At 53.0% G+C, this 15,303-nt stretch overlaps 1 protein-coding gene across 2 annotated transcripts in view; it reads right to left on the bottom strand.

Moving 5' to 3' along the window:
* LOC309858957 (store-operated calcium entry regulator STIMATE) overlaps positions 1-15,303 on the bottom strand; it is a 52,278-nt gene that overhangs the window by 15,013 nt on the left and 21,962 nt on the right. For both annotated transcript variants that reach the window (XM_082719322.1, XM_082719321.1), the window contains exons 2-3: positions 2,599-2,647; positions 697-792 (exon numbers count right to left, since the gene is read on the bottom strand). In XM_082719322.1, coding sequence (XP_082575448.1) covers positions 697-792; positions 2,599-2,647 — 145 coding nt within the window. The remainder of the gene's footprint in view (positions 1-696; positions 793-2,598; positions 2,648-15,303) is intronic.

The following is a 15,303-nucleotide window of genomic DNA, read 5'->3' as shown; positions in this document are numbered from 1 at the left end:
AAAAAAGGAGGCTTGAAAAGAATCTTCCAGTCCAAATGATCTTAAACATACACGAAGCCTCTTGGCAAGGGACTCCCCAGCTCTCCGCCCTGGTCTCTCAAAGGCGGGGCAGGACAGCAGCGTGAGCAAAGGCACGGAGGCAGGAGACAGCTGGTTGGGTAGAAGGCCTCCAGCACAGCATGACGGGAGCAACAAGTCTGAGCCAGGAAGGAAGGAGATGGAGCTAGGTAGGGTAGGGGAGTCTCTTTTCCCACTCCCTCGGCTAAGAGAGGCACCATTATGAGCCAGAACCACCCATGGTGTTCAGGTCCAAGAGGTCAATGATGATCCACAGTGGCTTTGACCCCAAGCGGCTGGCACCACAGAGAAGCCCCCCCATGGGTCTTATTCTAGCAGGGATACTCCTTCAGGGCAGGGGCCACTCCCTACTGGGAGACATAAGGATTACTAGAACGCCAAGGGCCAGAACTCGGATAAGCATGGAGTCAACACAGAGCCCTCACAGCCGGCTGACAGCTGTGTGTGTGAACCCACAGGCAGCACAGACAGGGATTCTCTCAGGTGAGCACAGAGTACAAAGTGGGGGCTGCCCCCTACCCAAGCTAGAGGGAACATGACTAGTGGCTGGAAGCAAGGCCAGTCTGCATGTTCAGTGGACAGGTGGGTGACGTCTGTCCTCGGATACGGGCCACTTACAGTGAGCAAGGGTCCTCTTCAGTGAGATCTGCTAGGTACACATTTGCAAAGTGGATGAACAGCATTCCTATGGCTTGTTTAGAAGTGTCTAAAAACCTGTACAAAATAGGATCAGCACTTGTTACCATCCTGACAGGAGGGTTATACCCAATTTGTGGAAAATGAGAAGTCTGAAACAGGAAGAAAGCCACCAGGGTGCTCCCAACCTTCCCTTTACTAGGTGCCTCTTTCTGAGGCGTTGGCACGAAGTCAGGCTTGGTGTCTCAGTGACCTTTCAAAACCTTCAATAAAACCGCATCTGAACTCCCTAAGAGGCTGCAGATTTAGAACACATACTTAAATACGTTAAACACATATTTAAAATAGGTGTGTTTACTTTTTCACTTTTTGTCACTTCAAAATGAAATGCTGGATCCTGGCTTTTGATGAGGTCCAGGGCACCTCTGTTTTAAAGAGGTCCTGCTCGACATCACTCCGAGCTGAAGTCCGTCTGCGCAAGACCAGCAGGACGCGCAGGTCCAGCCCCACAGCTGAAGCCCCAGAGATTCCGGCTGCTGTGGTGTATACACTGCGCTACGTGGGGTGGGCAACCTCCCTCTGTAAAGGGTCGGAGAGTCTTTAAACACTCTCTTGAAGAGGTTGGCTGCTGGTCCTCCTGCCGCCCCATGTGAAAGCGGCCGCAGAGCCCGCCATTCCCGTAACACTTCATTAGGAAAATGAACAGTGGGCCACACTGGGCCTGTGGGCCGTAGTCTGCCAACCCTTGGGCTAGATGGCCGGAGTTTCAAAAGAGAAGAAAACAAGGGTGTTCTGGGGACACCCACTGGTCCAGACAGGGCCTTGGGTTTCTCCTCTGCCACGAACACCTGGAGACCACGGCCGTCTGTGGCTGAGGAACCTCTAGACTGGGGCCAAGTCTCCTGGCCTCCTGGGCTGGGCACCGAGGGCTGGGCTGGGCCACTGAAGGGGCCTTAACGGCCCCTTCGGACTGAAAGGACCTTAGAGATTATCCAGATCAACCCTATGACTGAAGTTTGAAAATCATTTCCTAAAATACTGGCAAAGCAGAAGTCCCCAAAAGGCAATGTGTGCCCCACAGAATGCCCCAATTCCAGACCCTCCCTAGGTCCCCTGGCCTAAGCTAGATACCCAGATTTGAGAGAAACCAATGGGGGAAAATAAAAACAAGACTGATCAACATTCACAAGTAAGGCACTGAAGATCAATCAAGCATATGCTCCAACTGCTGTAAAGGCCCTTTAACACACTGATTTATCTGGAGTCTTCTCTGCAGGGCAAAATGACCGTTCTGTTAGCACAGCTGCAAACCTAAGGCAGCCCAAGAAAGTCTTCTAGTGGACGTCACGTTGTCCTGAAGAGCTGGCTGTGCCCTTTTTTCTGGAGTTCGGTCTTTGAAGGCAGTATCCGAAGTTCTACCACCCTTTAATGAAGGACAAATTGCTACCAGGGGTCACCCTAGGGTCGACCAGGAGAGACGAGTTTTGGGGAAAGGAGCATTTCCATGGTGTATCTGACTGTCTCCAGATTCAGAGAATGCTCTGCTTACACATACAGACTACAGAACCCAAGGATTTCTCACGACCTAACAACACAGAGACAGAATTAAAGGAGCTCGCTGCATACACTGACCTATCTGTCCCAACCTCTGTTTCCTAAAAGTGGGCAGCTGTGTGATGACAGAATAAAGACAGAGCCTGATGTTACTTAGAGGAACTTCTAGAAGTCTTTTGTATTAGACGTAGTTCCTGAGATGATTAATCCAACTAAGGGATTCCAACACTTTATGTGATGCAGAATCGCTCCCATTGCCCGCCCCCCTCCCCCTGCAAACCCCAAAGAGTCAATGGCATTCTAGGAAGGTGTTCATATGTACATACGCACCATATCCTCCACGGCCGTCTCTCGTGCTTTGGTTCTCTGAAGCGCTTGACTGGAAGAAAACACACACATTCAGCGGCTTGCCACAGCGACAACAAAGCAAAATGCATACAAGGAGGGTTACCAGCACACTCGGGGTTGACACTCTAAGTCAAGGTCCTTGCTCTTTTGACATGTGACAATAGACACTAAGCCGTGAAGGTCACAGAGGCCCTGTGCTGCGGGAGACCAGCACAGCCTCGTCAGAACTGGACACTGAGGAAGAACGATGCCTCACAGGATGTGGAGAGCTGTCTTCTCCTCCGTCACGAGGTTCTCTCGGAGAGGGCCTGGAGACCACAAAGTGGAAGGCAGCTACTTCCAGCTTCAGGATATGCTCCACACCCAGTGACAGATCCATTCAGCCCCCCACCTGCCCGCCCAAACAGTCACTGGGTGCCCACTCCAAGCCGGGCACTGAGGACACAAAGGCAGGTGTCTGGCAGGAGGGCAGGCGCGTAACCATCTAGTGAGGCAAGTGCCAGAGGACAGGTATGTCTGAGGCGGGGTGAGGGCACAAGGGAAGGAGGACCACCCCTGGCTGCCTGGAAGGACACTGGCCAGGAGAGGCGGCCCCGGGGGGAGGGGACAGAGCACACACCGCGAGCTCACAGGGACAGGGACATAACATGGCAGACAAACCGAGCAGGAGCCACATGACGGAGGGTCTTGAATGCCAAGCTAAGGAGTGTGGAATGAACCGTGTAGGGAAGGGAAAGCTGGGAGAGAGTGGTAGACAGAATCAAAGACACGGCTGTTAGTTTGTTTTAGACAAATGGCTCTGAATCATGTAGAAGGTGGGTTTCTGGGGCTGGAGAATATGCCGGCTTAGCCCCGGCACCAAGCAGGGGTGCACCCCACTACAGAACAACCAGTAGGGGTGGGGTGCTCCTTCAGCCACAGGCCAACCTCAAATGGCTGAGGGCTGCCGAGACGCACACCTTCACCTCGGGTGCATAGACACGACCCCAGCAGACTGTCTCCACAAGTCTACCCACGAAAGCTGGCCCCTCACACAAGTACCAAGGAAGGGACGCACGGATGCAAACCCACAGAGGATGTCTCCTTCCTATGGGCAGGAGGCGAGAACTGACTTCTGGCAGAACCCCAAGCTGCCCATGAGGGTGCAGGAGGAGGAGGAGACAGGGAGGGAGGCCTCGGTGGTGCCCAGATCGATCGACCCTAAATGAACATAAGCCTCCTGCAGTTTGCAAAGCAAGAGCTGTTTGTTCACAGAAACAAAACAGGTCGTGGTGTTCTCAGAGAGTCATTTTGAGCGACCAAAAAACAGGAGGAGCTGTAAGGAGCGCTTTGACTCTGTTGATTCATCATAGAGCCGTCATACCAACGACATCGAAGGACCTGGAAGTGGGGCCAAGAGGTTCTGCCCACCCAGATATTTCTGAGAGGCAGGGGCCACCACCCCACAAATACACACGTCTCCCCGGGGTGTCGGGAAGGAGACACAGAACAGACTGCGCCTGGACAAAACCCTCTGGAGGGAAAGCCCCCAGTTAGGACCAGAGCCACGTCACGCACATTTGTGCTTCTGCCTCAAGGGACTCTGTCCCCATCAGTATGAGATCAACACAACCCGAGGAGAACATCCTTCTTCTGAGGAAACACATGCTCAAGTACCAGAACGACTGCAGCTCCCTTGCAACCGGTTTGCAGAAAAAAATTACATTACAATTACATGAAGTAACCGTTTGACAAATCGTGTAATACATTAGAAGTAATAAACACAGTATCAACTATTATATAATACACCTATTACCCAAAACATATAAGGAGAAGCAAATGTGGCGTTATGGGCCAAATCATGTCCCTACTCCCCCAATTCACATGTTGAAATCCTAACCCGCAGGACCTCAGAATGTAGCAGTAGTTGGAGACAGTCTTAGACGAGGTAATTAAGGTAAAATGAGGTCACATGTGTGGGTCCTAATACAATAGGGCTCATGTCCTTATAAGCAGAGATTAGGACCCAGAGAGAGGCATGGGCCACCCACCATGTGAGGACCCCGTGAGAAGGGGCCATCTGCAAGCCGAGGGAGAAAGGACCCAGAAGAATCCAACCCTGCCCGCACCTTGACCTGGGACTTCCAGCCACCCAGTGCGTGGTACTTTATGTCAGCCCTAGCACACGGCCACAGGGGGCAATGTAATAATGGGAGAATCTGGATGAAGGATATTTGAGTATTCGTTACATGACTAGTTGGACTTTCCTGCAGATTTAACATTTTTTTGTAATAAAAAGTTGGGAGGAAAACATACCGTAAAACGCACGCATGAGTATAGCCATTCGGAGGTCCATCTGGCAATGTCAGTCAAAGTTCTCAGTGCCCAGGTCCCTCTAACCTGAAAGGCACTGCCAGGTATGTGTTCTACAGGCATTATTGCAACATGTGCCAAGACATACAGGGCTCTGCACTATAAGACTAACCGAACAACCCAGAGAGAAACCAGTGTCTGTCGTTGTGGGGTTGGGGACACATACCACGGTACAATGCAACATTAGGCTGTCACTGGAAACAACAAGGTCATCTGCATGAACTGTTACATTAATAATGTGCCTCCCATGATTCTGCTCATACCCATTTTTTGGGTTCATATCCATTTTTAAAGGATAAATAAATATTTATGTTGGTGTTATGCATGTGTTTCTTCCCTAAAAGGATACAAGGCTATGACTAAGGACTGCCTTGGATGAAAGGAATTAGGGTTCAGGGGAGTAGACCTTCTGTATCATTCTGAATGGTTTTAAACATTCTTCTATTTTCACATGGCTTTTACTTCAGAGTTACAAACAAAAGACAACCTGTGTCAGAGACCTGTGCTAAGATGGCAACGTGGGACATGGGGGATGCAGGGTGGGTCATGGGGGGCTCTGGGATAAGAAGGCAGAAGGTTGTGTGTGGGTGCTGGTCCGTGCTTGGGGTGTGGCCTCACACAGGAGCACCTCAGATATTCAGGACGCATTCAGATTCTCCTTAAACAGAGGAGTGTGACTCCTGCCTTCTTCCTCTCCATCTGCCATCCCCTCTCCTCAGAATATTTCAGCATCTAAAATGTTTTTATTTTTTAATTAAACGCAGAAGAAACATTTAAAGAGCTCCTCAAGATCTAACATGTCAGGAAAACTCGGGAAACTTGGTTCACCCACGCAGTTGTGCTGTACCAAGGGGTCTGTGCTGTGACAGGCTGCGTTCAGGGGACGAAAGAGAAAAAATCCTGGCCTTTCTTGCATTCTCGGGATGGGGCAACAGTGACACTAGAACAGGAAAGAAGAGAGGTCTGGGAAGCGGGTTTGCTGATCAGGAGGTCTGGAAGGTGAGCCAAGACCAGAAGGAGAGGGGCGAGAGTCACAGGTGGCTCTGGAAGCGCCCTCAGGCAGAGGGCTGGGCCTGTGAGCAGCAGGAATGTGGGCCTGAGGTCAGATCGCCCAGGCCTCATGGCCAGGGTGACCTGGAGGCAGCCACGCAGGGCACTGTGGCCCACAGCTGCTGGTGGAGAGAGTGGCCTGAGGGCACCACGGTGGAAGGCAGATCAGGCCACCGCAGTAACCATGGGTGAGTGGGTGAGTGGGTGCCCGGCCCAGGCGGTGGCAGGAGAGGGTGAGTGAGCAGAGGCGGGAGCCTATACCTTGGGCTGTGAGCTGACTGGACTTGCTGACACGGTGGTGGCGGCTGTGCATCCGGGAAGACTCCAGAGGTGGAGACCGACACAGATCCACGCATCTGTTTGTTTTGGGGGTGGTTCTGGGGGGAGCGGGGTGGTAAACTGAAAGACTCAAGACATTTGTGCACGAGAAATAAGAGCTGCCCCCCAGGTCCCTCAGGGACAGTGATGCAAGGCACCCAGGCCCCGGAAGCAAGTCTGCTCCCCACAGGAGCCTGGCAGCTGCTGCCTGGAAGCCATGCAGAGAGGGGCTCAGGCGCAGCTCGAGGACAGCTCATCTCTGCTTCTGCAGGACGCAGAGAACTCAGAGGGAGCCAGAGGCCAAAGCAGTGCAATCCACCCCTTCCCACAGAGCCACTGTGCAGCCTGAGGCAGAAGGCTGGGGCAGAGGGCACAACTCAAAGTGTAGGTCAAGTCTCTGAAGGCAGAACACCAGACCCAGAATCCCAAGCTCGAGGTAGGAAAAGGAAGAAGAGCCGAATGGGGGATGGAGAGTGGGGCCGGGGGAGGGGCTGTCAGGGTGTGCGGCCCTCAGTGGGCCCTGACACCTGACCCCCAGGCCCCCTTCCAGTCCCTGAGTGACACTGTGCACCACCACCTCCAGGCTAGGTTGGGCTCTGAAGCAGGTGCTCTGTGTATGCATGTGTCCTAAGACAGGCACAGGGTCCCATCACCCCTGAAAAGGAGGCAAGGTCAAGAGCCAGACAGATGCGGCTTTGAGTCCTGTCTCTGCTGCTGTCTAGCGGACGGGCTTTGGTGGGCGTCAGGATTAAATAAGAAACAAGTGGAAGGGGCTAGCACAGAACTGGTGCTCAGGATGACGACCTGCACTCAGCGGTCCCTGACCTGGACCCTGCCTTCCCGTTCCTCCTCTCAGTGTCTGCTCTCCGAGGCCTGGCACGGGTGTCTGGGTCTCTGAGAAGCGTGTGACCTTGGGTCTTCCACCTGCGACCTCCCCTCTCCACAGGGGCCCAGGATTTCCCGACCCTGCTGTCCTCCCTGTGCTCTGAGTGCTCCTCTGTGTCTCTCTTCTGCCTCCCCATGGTTCTGTCCTCCCTCCACAGGCTCCCCTTCTTCCAGCTTCTCTGCTGTGGGCTCTCCAGCCTCCTCCCCTCCCAGCCTTCACCCCCAGTCCTGCCCGGCCTCACCACTGCTTGGTAGAATGGAAGCATCCTCCCTTCTGGGGCTCCTTACTCTCCTCGCCCACTCACCTGCGGCTCTTCCCTGCCAGCTCTGCAGTTGGGTCCCACGTCTACCACCAAACCAGTCCGGGCCTCAGGATTGCCTTCCTGCGCTACGGTGACTGCCTCCTAACAGGCCCCCCAGCCACAGGCCCTCCAACGGCCCTGGCCACCGACCTGTGCTTCCTTCCACCCACCCCGAGCACCAGCAGTGCTGGGGACACAGCATCAGACGCCGCTATAGCCTGGTCTTCGCCCTCGGCGAACTTTCCATCCATTACTCTGCACATCATTTCACTTGTCTTAAAACACAGCTCCCTTCTTTCCTAATCTTAGGCATTTTTAAATTAAAATACATCTTTTAGAAGAGATGAACATATGGAGAGTATATAAAATTCAGAATGCGTTCTTTGGTTAGTGTTTGGATGGTATATCCTTTTTAATCCCTTTTTTTTTTCCAACATTATACTTAAGATGGGTCTACTGAAAGCAACACACAGGGGCGTGTTTTCCCCGTAAATCTGGCTCACAATTGTAGTGGGTTGAATGGTGGTCTCCAAAAAGATAAGTCCAAATCCTGACCCTCCCCCAATCCCATGGATGTGATCTTATCTGGAAAAAAAAGTCTTTGCAGGTGCGATTAAGTTAAAGAACTTGAGACAAGATCATCGTGGATTAATGAGGTGGGCCCTGAATCTACTTGCAAGTGTCCTCGGAGAGAGCAGAAGGCCCTGTAAAGGGGAAGGAGAAGGCCCTGTAAAGCCAGAGGCAGACGGAGGAGTCTTGCAGCCCCAAGCCAGGGAACCCCTGAAGAGGAAGAGATGGGGAAGGATTCACCCCCAGACCTGCTGGAGGGAGTGTGGCCCAGCCAACAGCTGGATTCTGGACTTCAGGCTTCCAGAACAGAGAGAACTTCTGTTGTGTTAAGCCAAGAAGTCTGTGACCCTAGTAAACTAATAAAGCATTTCTTTTCTTTTTCTTATTTAAAAAAAAAATTCTTTTGAAGAGTACAAGCATATTCACTGAAGTCTCCCTTCCATCTGGAATCCCAGACCTTGCTTCCCTGCCCAGAGCCAGCCAGTCACCCAGATCTTGTGTGGCCTTCCAGAGACACACAGGTGAGTCCAAAGAGGGATAGAGATCCCTTTCAAGAGAGATAGACGGTCCCACACTCTGCACACTGCTGGACCCTCGCTGCTCTCACCAAACAACCCCCTTCCCTGACTCACCTACTGTACATGTGCCCCCACCTCTGTTGTCAGAGGCTCTGTGGTCTCCCACCGCATGGCCGTGCACCATGCACTGTCTCTGCCATGTGGCATCTGTGCCCATGTGGGTGAAATTCTAGTGGCGGATAAAGGTTACACACATGCAGCTGACTTCACCACACCACTCTCCGGGGGTTGGCACAATGCACGTGGTTGCCTGCTCCCCCCCCCCCCCCCTTGTCAGCATGGAGCAGGAGCAAACCCAGCAGAGTGTACTAACTGGGCACATGGGTGCCCAGGCGCCTGCGGGGCTCGCCACCACCTACCACTTTTGTCACACGTGCTTTTGGCTCGCAGCTTCCCCAGATGGTACAAAGCACAGCACTCACTCCTCTAGAACTTCTGGAAGTTCCGCACCAAAGCCACCAGTGGTGGCTTATCTGATTCTACCTGTCGGTCTCACACCAGCAGCCGTGTCACTGACGGCCCGCATGAAGCTGTGGCTTGGTTTTGCACACCTCTCCGAGCCCGCATCTACAGGGTGGGGGCCAGGCACCCCCAACTTCATTCTCCCTTTCAGAGCCTAGCCTGCTGGCGCTCCCACAGGCTTGCTGCACGACAGAAGACAGCTGAGTTTTACATACAGGCATTTCCTGTCATGTCACCAAGAGGAAGACGTAAGAGGTCGTGTTAAATAATCACGGGGGGTGGGGGTCGATGGGGGCGCCTGGCTGGCTTAGTCGGTGGAGAAGGAGACTCTTGATCTTGCGGCTGCAAGTTTGAGCCGAGCCCCGTCTTGGGTATTAGAGATGGCTTAAAAATAAGATCTCAAAAACAAAACAAAAAACCCCACAGGGGTTGGAAGGGGAACAATTACCATGCAGTCCTACTTGGAAACGAGTCATAAAAAAGCACAACTGTTTTGAGATGAAACCACACACTTTCGGAGAGCTGTTTGGTCCATGCCAGGTGCAGTGCGAGAGAAGGGAGTCTAACCCCCTCAGTGTAGAGTGAAGACAGTGGTGGGGAGGGGGTGAAATGTGCAGGGTCACCAGGCTGTGACGTGGGCCTGGGATGAAATCAAGCCACCTGAGCCAGCCTCTTCCTCCAGCTGGCCCGGGCAGTGACCCTAAGCCATGCCCTGCCGGTTCTAGAAGCCCAGGGGCTGGAGCTCAGACAGGACCGAAACAGTCCAGGGGAAGGAGGCGCTGAGCAAATCCACCCTCTGATAGAACCAGCAATCAAGGAAAATGTTTCTGCACCTCCCCTGACCTCCTCAGGGCTCACTAGTAGTAGGAAAAACCTGAAAGGTTTTAGGGCAGGGAAAGGTCCCAGAAAACCAGGTAGACTGCTGGTTGCCTCCCCCAAGCTCACATACCCCCTTCTTCCTTCCTAAGGACTTAGCTGCACAGCCGACAGACCGTCGGCCCCAGACGCCCTTGCAGCTGGAGGTGGCCACGGGTAACTTCCAGCTGGACAGTGTGTGAAGCCCAGGGTGAAGCCCTTTTCCAAGGAGACATGAAGGGCCGGTGATTCTTAGGGCAAGGAACTAAAGGCAGTCGAGCTGGTGTCAGCTTGAAATCTAGTCTCTGCTTTATCAAAAATGTTATTATTTTAAGCAAGTCACTTTTCTGGGTCTAACTTTTCTCAACTGTCTACTTTGGAGGGTCACTGTGGGGAGAAAAGCAGCTGCAGCTGTGGCCACTGTCACTGGGAACTTATTAAAGGTGCTTCAAGGATTCTTTCTAACCTTTATGACAACCTTGAAAGGGATCATTCTCATTTTACAGGTAAGGCCAAAGGGTCTGCCTTGAGGCCCTAAAGGTCCGAAGAGCCGCATCCATGTCTGACTGCAAAGCCCACCTTTCCCCCACTGTCCTGAGGAAGCCTAGCCCAAAGGTGACAAAGGTTCCAGAAGGGCAGAAGATCAGGGCCTCCTGACTCCAGTGTTCTTCCCCGTAAACCCTCACACACCCGAGCTGGAAGGAACTGAGCATGACGCCCCTCGGTCAGGCCTTTCAGTGCGCAACCCTCTTCCCCCTCCTCAGGGAACATAGTTCGGGCTTTCGGGGCTGGCCGGCTGGGCACCTTCTGTCTTGGTCCTGTCACTCGCATGGTCACTGTGGCTTGGGAGGGCCCCATGCTGAACTCTCGGGCATCCCTGCAGACTCCGTTCACAATGCTCCAAGACTGGCTCCCTCGGCAGTGAAGCTAATCACCCCTCCACCTGAGTCCCTAAGGTCTCCCATGCATGCTCCTCCGCACACCTCCGGGTGAACATTTCACGTCAATCCTGAGGCTCTGTCTCTCCCACCAGAGAGACAGAGTTAGGGAAGTGGAGGGAGACCTTGTCTTCCTCATGGCCCTGCACCTGGAAGGAAGCGGGCATTTAACTTCGGAGCAGAACACACTGGAGGAACACTCAGGTCAGAGGCAGCCACAGCTTAGAGCACAGAGTGCCACCTCTGGTCCCAGCCTTCGCAGCAACACAGACTGTGGGTCCAAGGGAAGTTGTTTAGCCTCTCTGGGCCATACTCGGCTCCTCCGGACAACCGAAGGAATCCGAGCAGCCCCTCCTGCAAGGATTAACGAGACTACAGGTGAGCGCACTGAGCAAGGACTGGGCACGTTTCAGCAGGACTCTTACGGCTGGAGGAAGAAGCAATGGCTCAAAGCAGGAGCACATGGCTGAGGGTAACCTGTGCATCCCTCCTCTTATGTTGTGAATCACTGTAACCAGTTTGGAAACTGAAGAACAGTTACCTAACACGTAACCATCGGAAAACAACCAAGCCCGCAGGGTGCTAGAGCACCTTCCTTCCGGCCTGCACCTCCCAGGTGGGACCAGAACAAAGCCAGGTCACCGGGGGCTCAGAGAATTCCCCAAATGCGGGGGCTCTGAGAGGTGAGTGCACAGCAGCAGTGACAGGTGTGAGCCAGGCCTGGTGGCCAGGTGTACCCTAGGCTGCAGCGGCCTGGAGGCAGGCGAGCCTTGAACGCCCACCTCTCCACCCCCAGGGCAGGATGCACAGTGCAGAAACACCAAAGGACCGGCAGGACGGGTGCCCACGACCAACTGGGAGGGCTCAGAAGACCACAGGCTGGACACAGCTGGCTCCTGCTCTGTTCTCAGCGATGAGAGGAGGAGGCCCACTGTGAAATCAAGTCTGGACCTGCAGAATTTCTTCCTTAATCACTCGGAGTCAGGAAGAGAAAAGCACCAACATGGCACTGATTCAAGAAACACCATGAGACGAGACACCTGTCCCCAGCGGGTGATCCAGAACGGGGAGCAGGTCGGGGCTGCTGCCCACGTGGGTAGGCTGACAGGCACCGCGGGGTTCAGCACCTTTCAGCACTCCTGCCGTCCCCACCTTCTTGCCAGTCCCTCGCCTGAGCCTGTCCACCAGGACAGAATGCCCCAGGCCCCGGGCCTTTCTCAGTCCCCAAGCCACCTTCCTAAGTTCCCACCTTCCTAACAGGACAGTGCCCCTGGTGGCTTCACACACTCAAAATCAAGACATTTTATTATTTTTTTAAATGGTATATTTTGAAAGTGTTCGATTTAAATTCCAGTTAGGTAACAGAACGTAATACCAGTTTCAGGTGTATAATATAGCGACTCAGCACGTCCATACACCTCCGGGTGCTCATCACAAGCCCTCCTTCATCCCCGCCACCAGTTTGACCTCTCCCTCCTCCCCTCTGGCAACCATCTGCTGGTTCTCTGTAGTTAGGAGTCTGTTTCCTGGTTTCTCTCTTTTCTTCCCTTTGCTTGTTTCTTAAATCCCACCTATGAGTGAAAATCATGTGGTATTTGTCTTTCTCTAACTTATTTTGCTTAGCGTAATATTCTCCGGCTCCATTCGTGTTGTTGCAAGTGGCAAGATTTCATTCATTTCTGTGGCCGAATAATAGTCCAAAGTGTGTGTGTGTGTGTGTGTGTGTGTGTGTGTACTACTTCGTAATCCATTCATCAGTCAAGGAACACTTGGGTTGTTTGCATAATTTGGCTACTGTAGATAACGCTGCTGTAAACACTGGGGTGCATGTCTCCCTCTGAGATAGTATTTTTGTATTCTTTGGGTAAATACCAAGAAGTGGGATGGCTGGAACACAGGGTAGTTCTATTTCTAACTTTATGAGGCAACTCCATACTGTTTTCCACAGCGGCTGCACTGGTCTGCATTCCCACCAACAGGGCAAGATGGTTCCCCTCTCCACATCCTCACCAACACTACTTTGTAAAATCAAAACATTTTAATGCTGGAAGTTCAGAGCCAAAAAAGGTTGATGGAAAAGCTATCTTTGGAGAGAGACCTTTCCAGTTGCCCCACAGAAATCACACCCCACAGGCCAATACCACTGCCCTTTTGATCACAGGGCTGACATTGACCCTGCCAGAGAGAAGGCTGCGTTTGCTCACCACCCTCAACAAGCAGGCTGTCTGAGCAGAAGGGGCCGTGAAAGCCACCGGGAACGCAGAACCCGCAGGCATGAGCCGGGGAGAGCCCGCCTGGGACGGACTGTGGACTTCCGGCTTGACACCTGCCCCCACCGCCTGGGACGGACTGTGGACTTCCGGCTTGACACCTGCCCCCACCGCCTGGGACTGACTGTGGACTTCCGGCTTGACATCTGCCCCCATCTTCCCGCCTCTTCCCCCGCCGAGCCTGCAGAGGACGCGCTTCTACGGCCACCTGCAATGGCTCTGGGCGGCAAAGCGTCCCGCTCGGAGTCACCCTGTTCCTGAAGTAAGGCATGACTATCCATTTATTCGTCCGTCTGTCCATCCATCCACCACACGGGCTGCTGGTGGAGGTCTCAAAATGCCAATAAAATCCTACCACCCACTGCTCCACTTAAAACCCTCAAGACACATACATGTGCCAACAGTCAAACTTCACACGGAAGACGTGTGCATTTTACTTCATGTAAATGATACCTCCACGAAAATGTTCAAAACGACAAAATGGACACAACTCTCCCCGCAGCCCCCCTGCCTTTCCACAGCAGCCAAAATAAAACGCAGGCTCCTTCTTGTGGCCAAGGGACCACATGACTTAGGGTTCTGCCGGCTTCTCCGGCCTCATCCCCGCCTTCCCTCCCACCACAAGGGCCTTCTCTCTCCGCACGGCACACACCAATCTCCATCCTGCCTTAGCGCCCTGGCTCCCACGGCACTTCCTGTCCGGACACTGTCCTCCTGGCCTGCCAAGCGGCAGCTCCTCCTTTCTCTTCTCGTCGCAGCTCTCAGCTCACCTCCTTGGAGGCCTCTCCGATCCCTGCACCCCCAGCCATGTACATCCTGCCCTGCTTCCATCATCTTCTCCACAGTTACCCTTCTTGTCTCAGGATTTTTTTTTTTTAAAGATTTTATTTATTTGAGAGAGAGCATGATGAGGGGGAGGGTTAAAGGGCAGGGAGAGAGGAGGAAGCAGACTCCCCGCTGAGCAAGAAGCCCAATGTGAGGCTCGATCCCAGGACCCTGAGATCAGGCCCTCAGCCGAAGGCAGAGGCTTAACCCACTCCACCCAGGTGCCCCTCATCTCAGAAATCCTTACGTGCTTCCTTGACTACTCTCTGTCTTCTCCCCCTAGAAAATAAGCTCTGCAAGACCAGGAACTATGGTTGTTTACCCCCATGCTCCTGGCATCGAGAGGGCGCCTGGCTCTTCACAGGTAGCTAAACAGTATTTGTTGAACAAAGGAATGCATTCAGTCTGTCACTTAAGACATATTTATTGAGTGCTGTCCAGGATTTATTTTTAATTCACTAAGGTCCATGAATTTGCACGACAGGTTCTCCCAGAAGCTTAGCCTGCAAGCCCTTCATTCTGCAACAGGACAAAATTGCCTAGCCCTTTGGTTTTGGACAAAGTAATCTGCCAGCAGGACTGCCCAAGGACAGCCACCCCAAGCCTCTCTTCCTCCTGACTGGCCACAGGGCAGGGAGAACCAGCCAGTCAAGGTCTCCCTCACCACATTTGGCCTTGGATGCAAAACCTAGACAATCTGGGTTTGTAAACAGCTGAAATGCTGGTCACCACTTTTTGGTAAAAGGACCGGATGAAGCCAAGGGTCACAGTTAGTCAGCTTTAATCCTCCTACATGGAGGTTCTGCCAAAGGTTGAGAAAGAAATGAGGAAAAAAAAAAAAAAAACCTAAACTGTCTAGCAAATAAATATGCTTAGCTCTCTAAACATAGGGCCTCCTTAGGACCACAACTTCCCCTGGGAGCAGGGCGGCTGTGCCATCTGCTGACGACGATGGCCTCAGCAGGGCCGAGGGGGCAGGGTCACTGTACAGGCGCTCCACGGGGCTCTGTGCAACGGAAGGACATGTGAACGGCTGATAAACACACAAGAACACAGGCAAGCTCAATCAGGTGGGTTTTAAAAATGCAAATTATTAACTACACTCTGCCAGAGTAGCCAAGATGGAAACACTGGACAAGGGTATTAGGAAACGGGCTCTGAAGCTGCTGGTGGACAAGTAAATGCGGATGTGTAGGGGAGCAGATTTGTGATCTTGTCCCCAGAGTCCCCCAGCTGAGAGGGGACAGTTGGCTGGTGTCAGGGTAGCCACAGTGAACAACGG

Source organism: Mustela nivalis (assembly GCF_964662115.1).
Source record: "Mustela nivalis genome assembly, chromosome: 1".
Taxonomy (NCBI): domain Eukaryota; kingdom Metazoa; phylum Chordata; class Mammalia; order Carnivora; family Mustelidae; genus Mustela; species Mustela nivalis.
The sequence above is the reverse complement of the archived record's forward strand: the minus strand, read 5'-3'. Positions and strand labels throughout refer to the sequence as shown.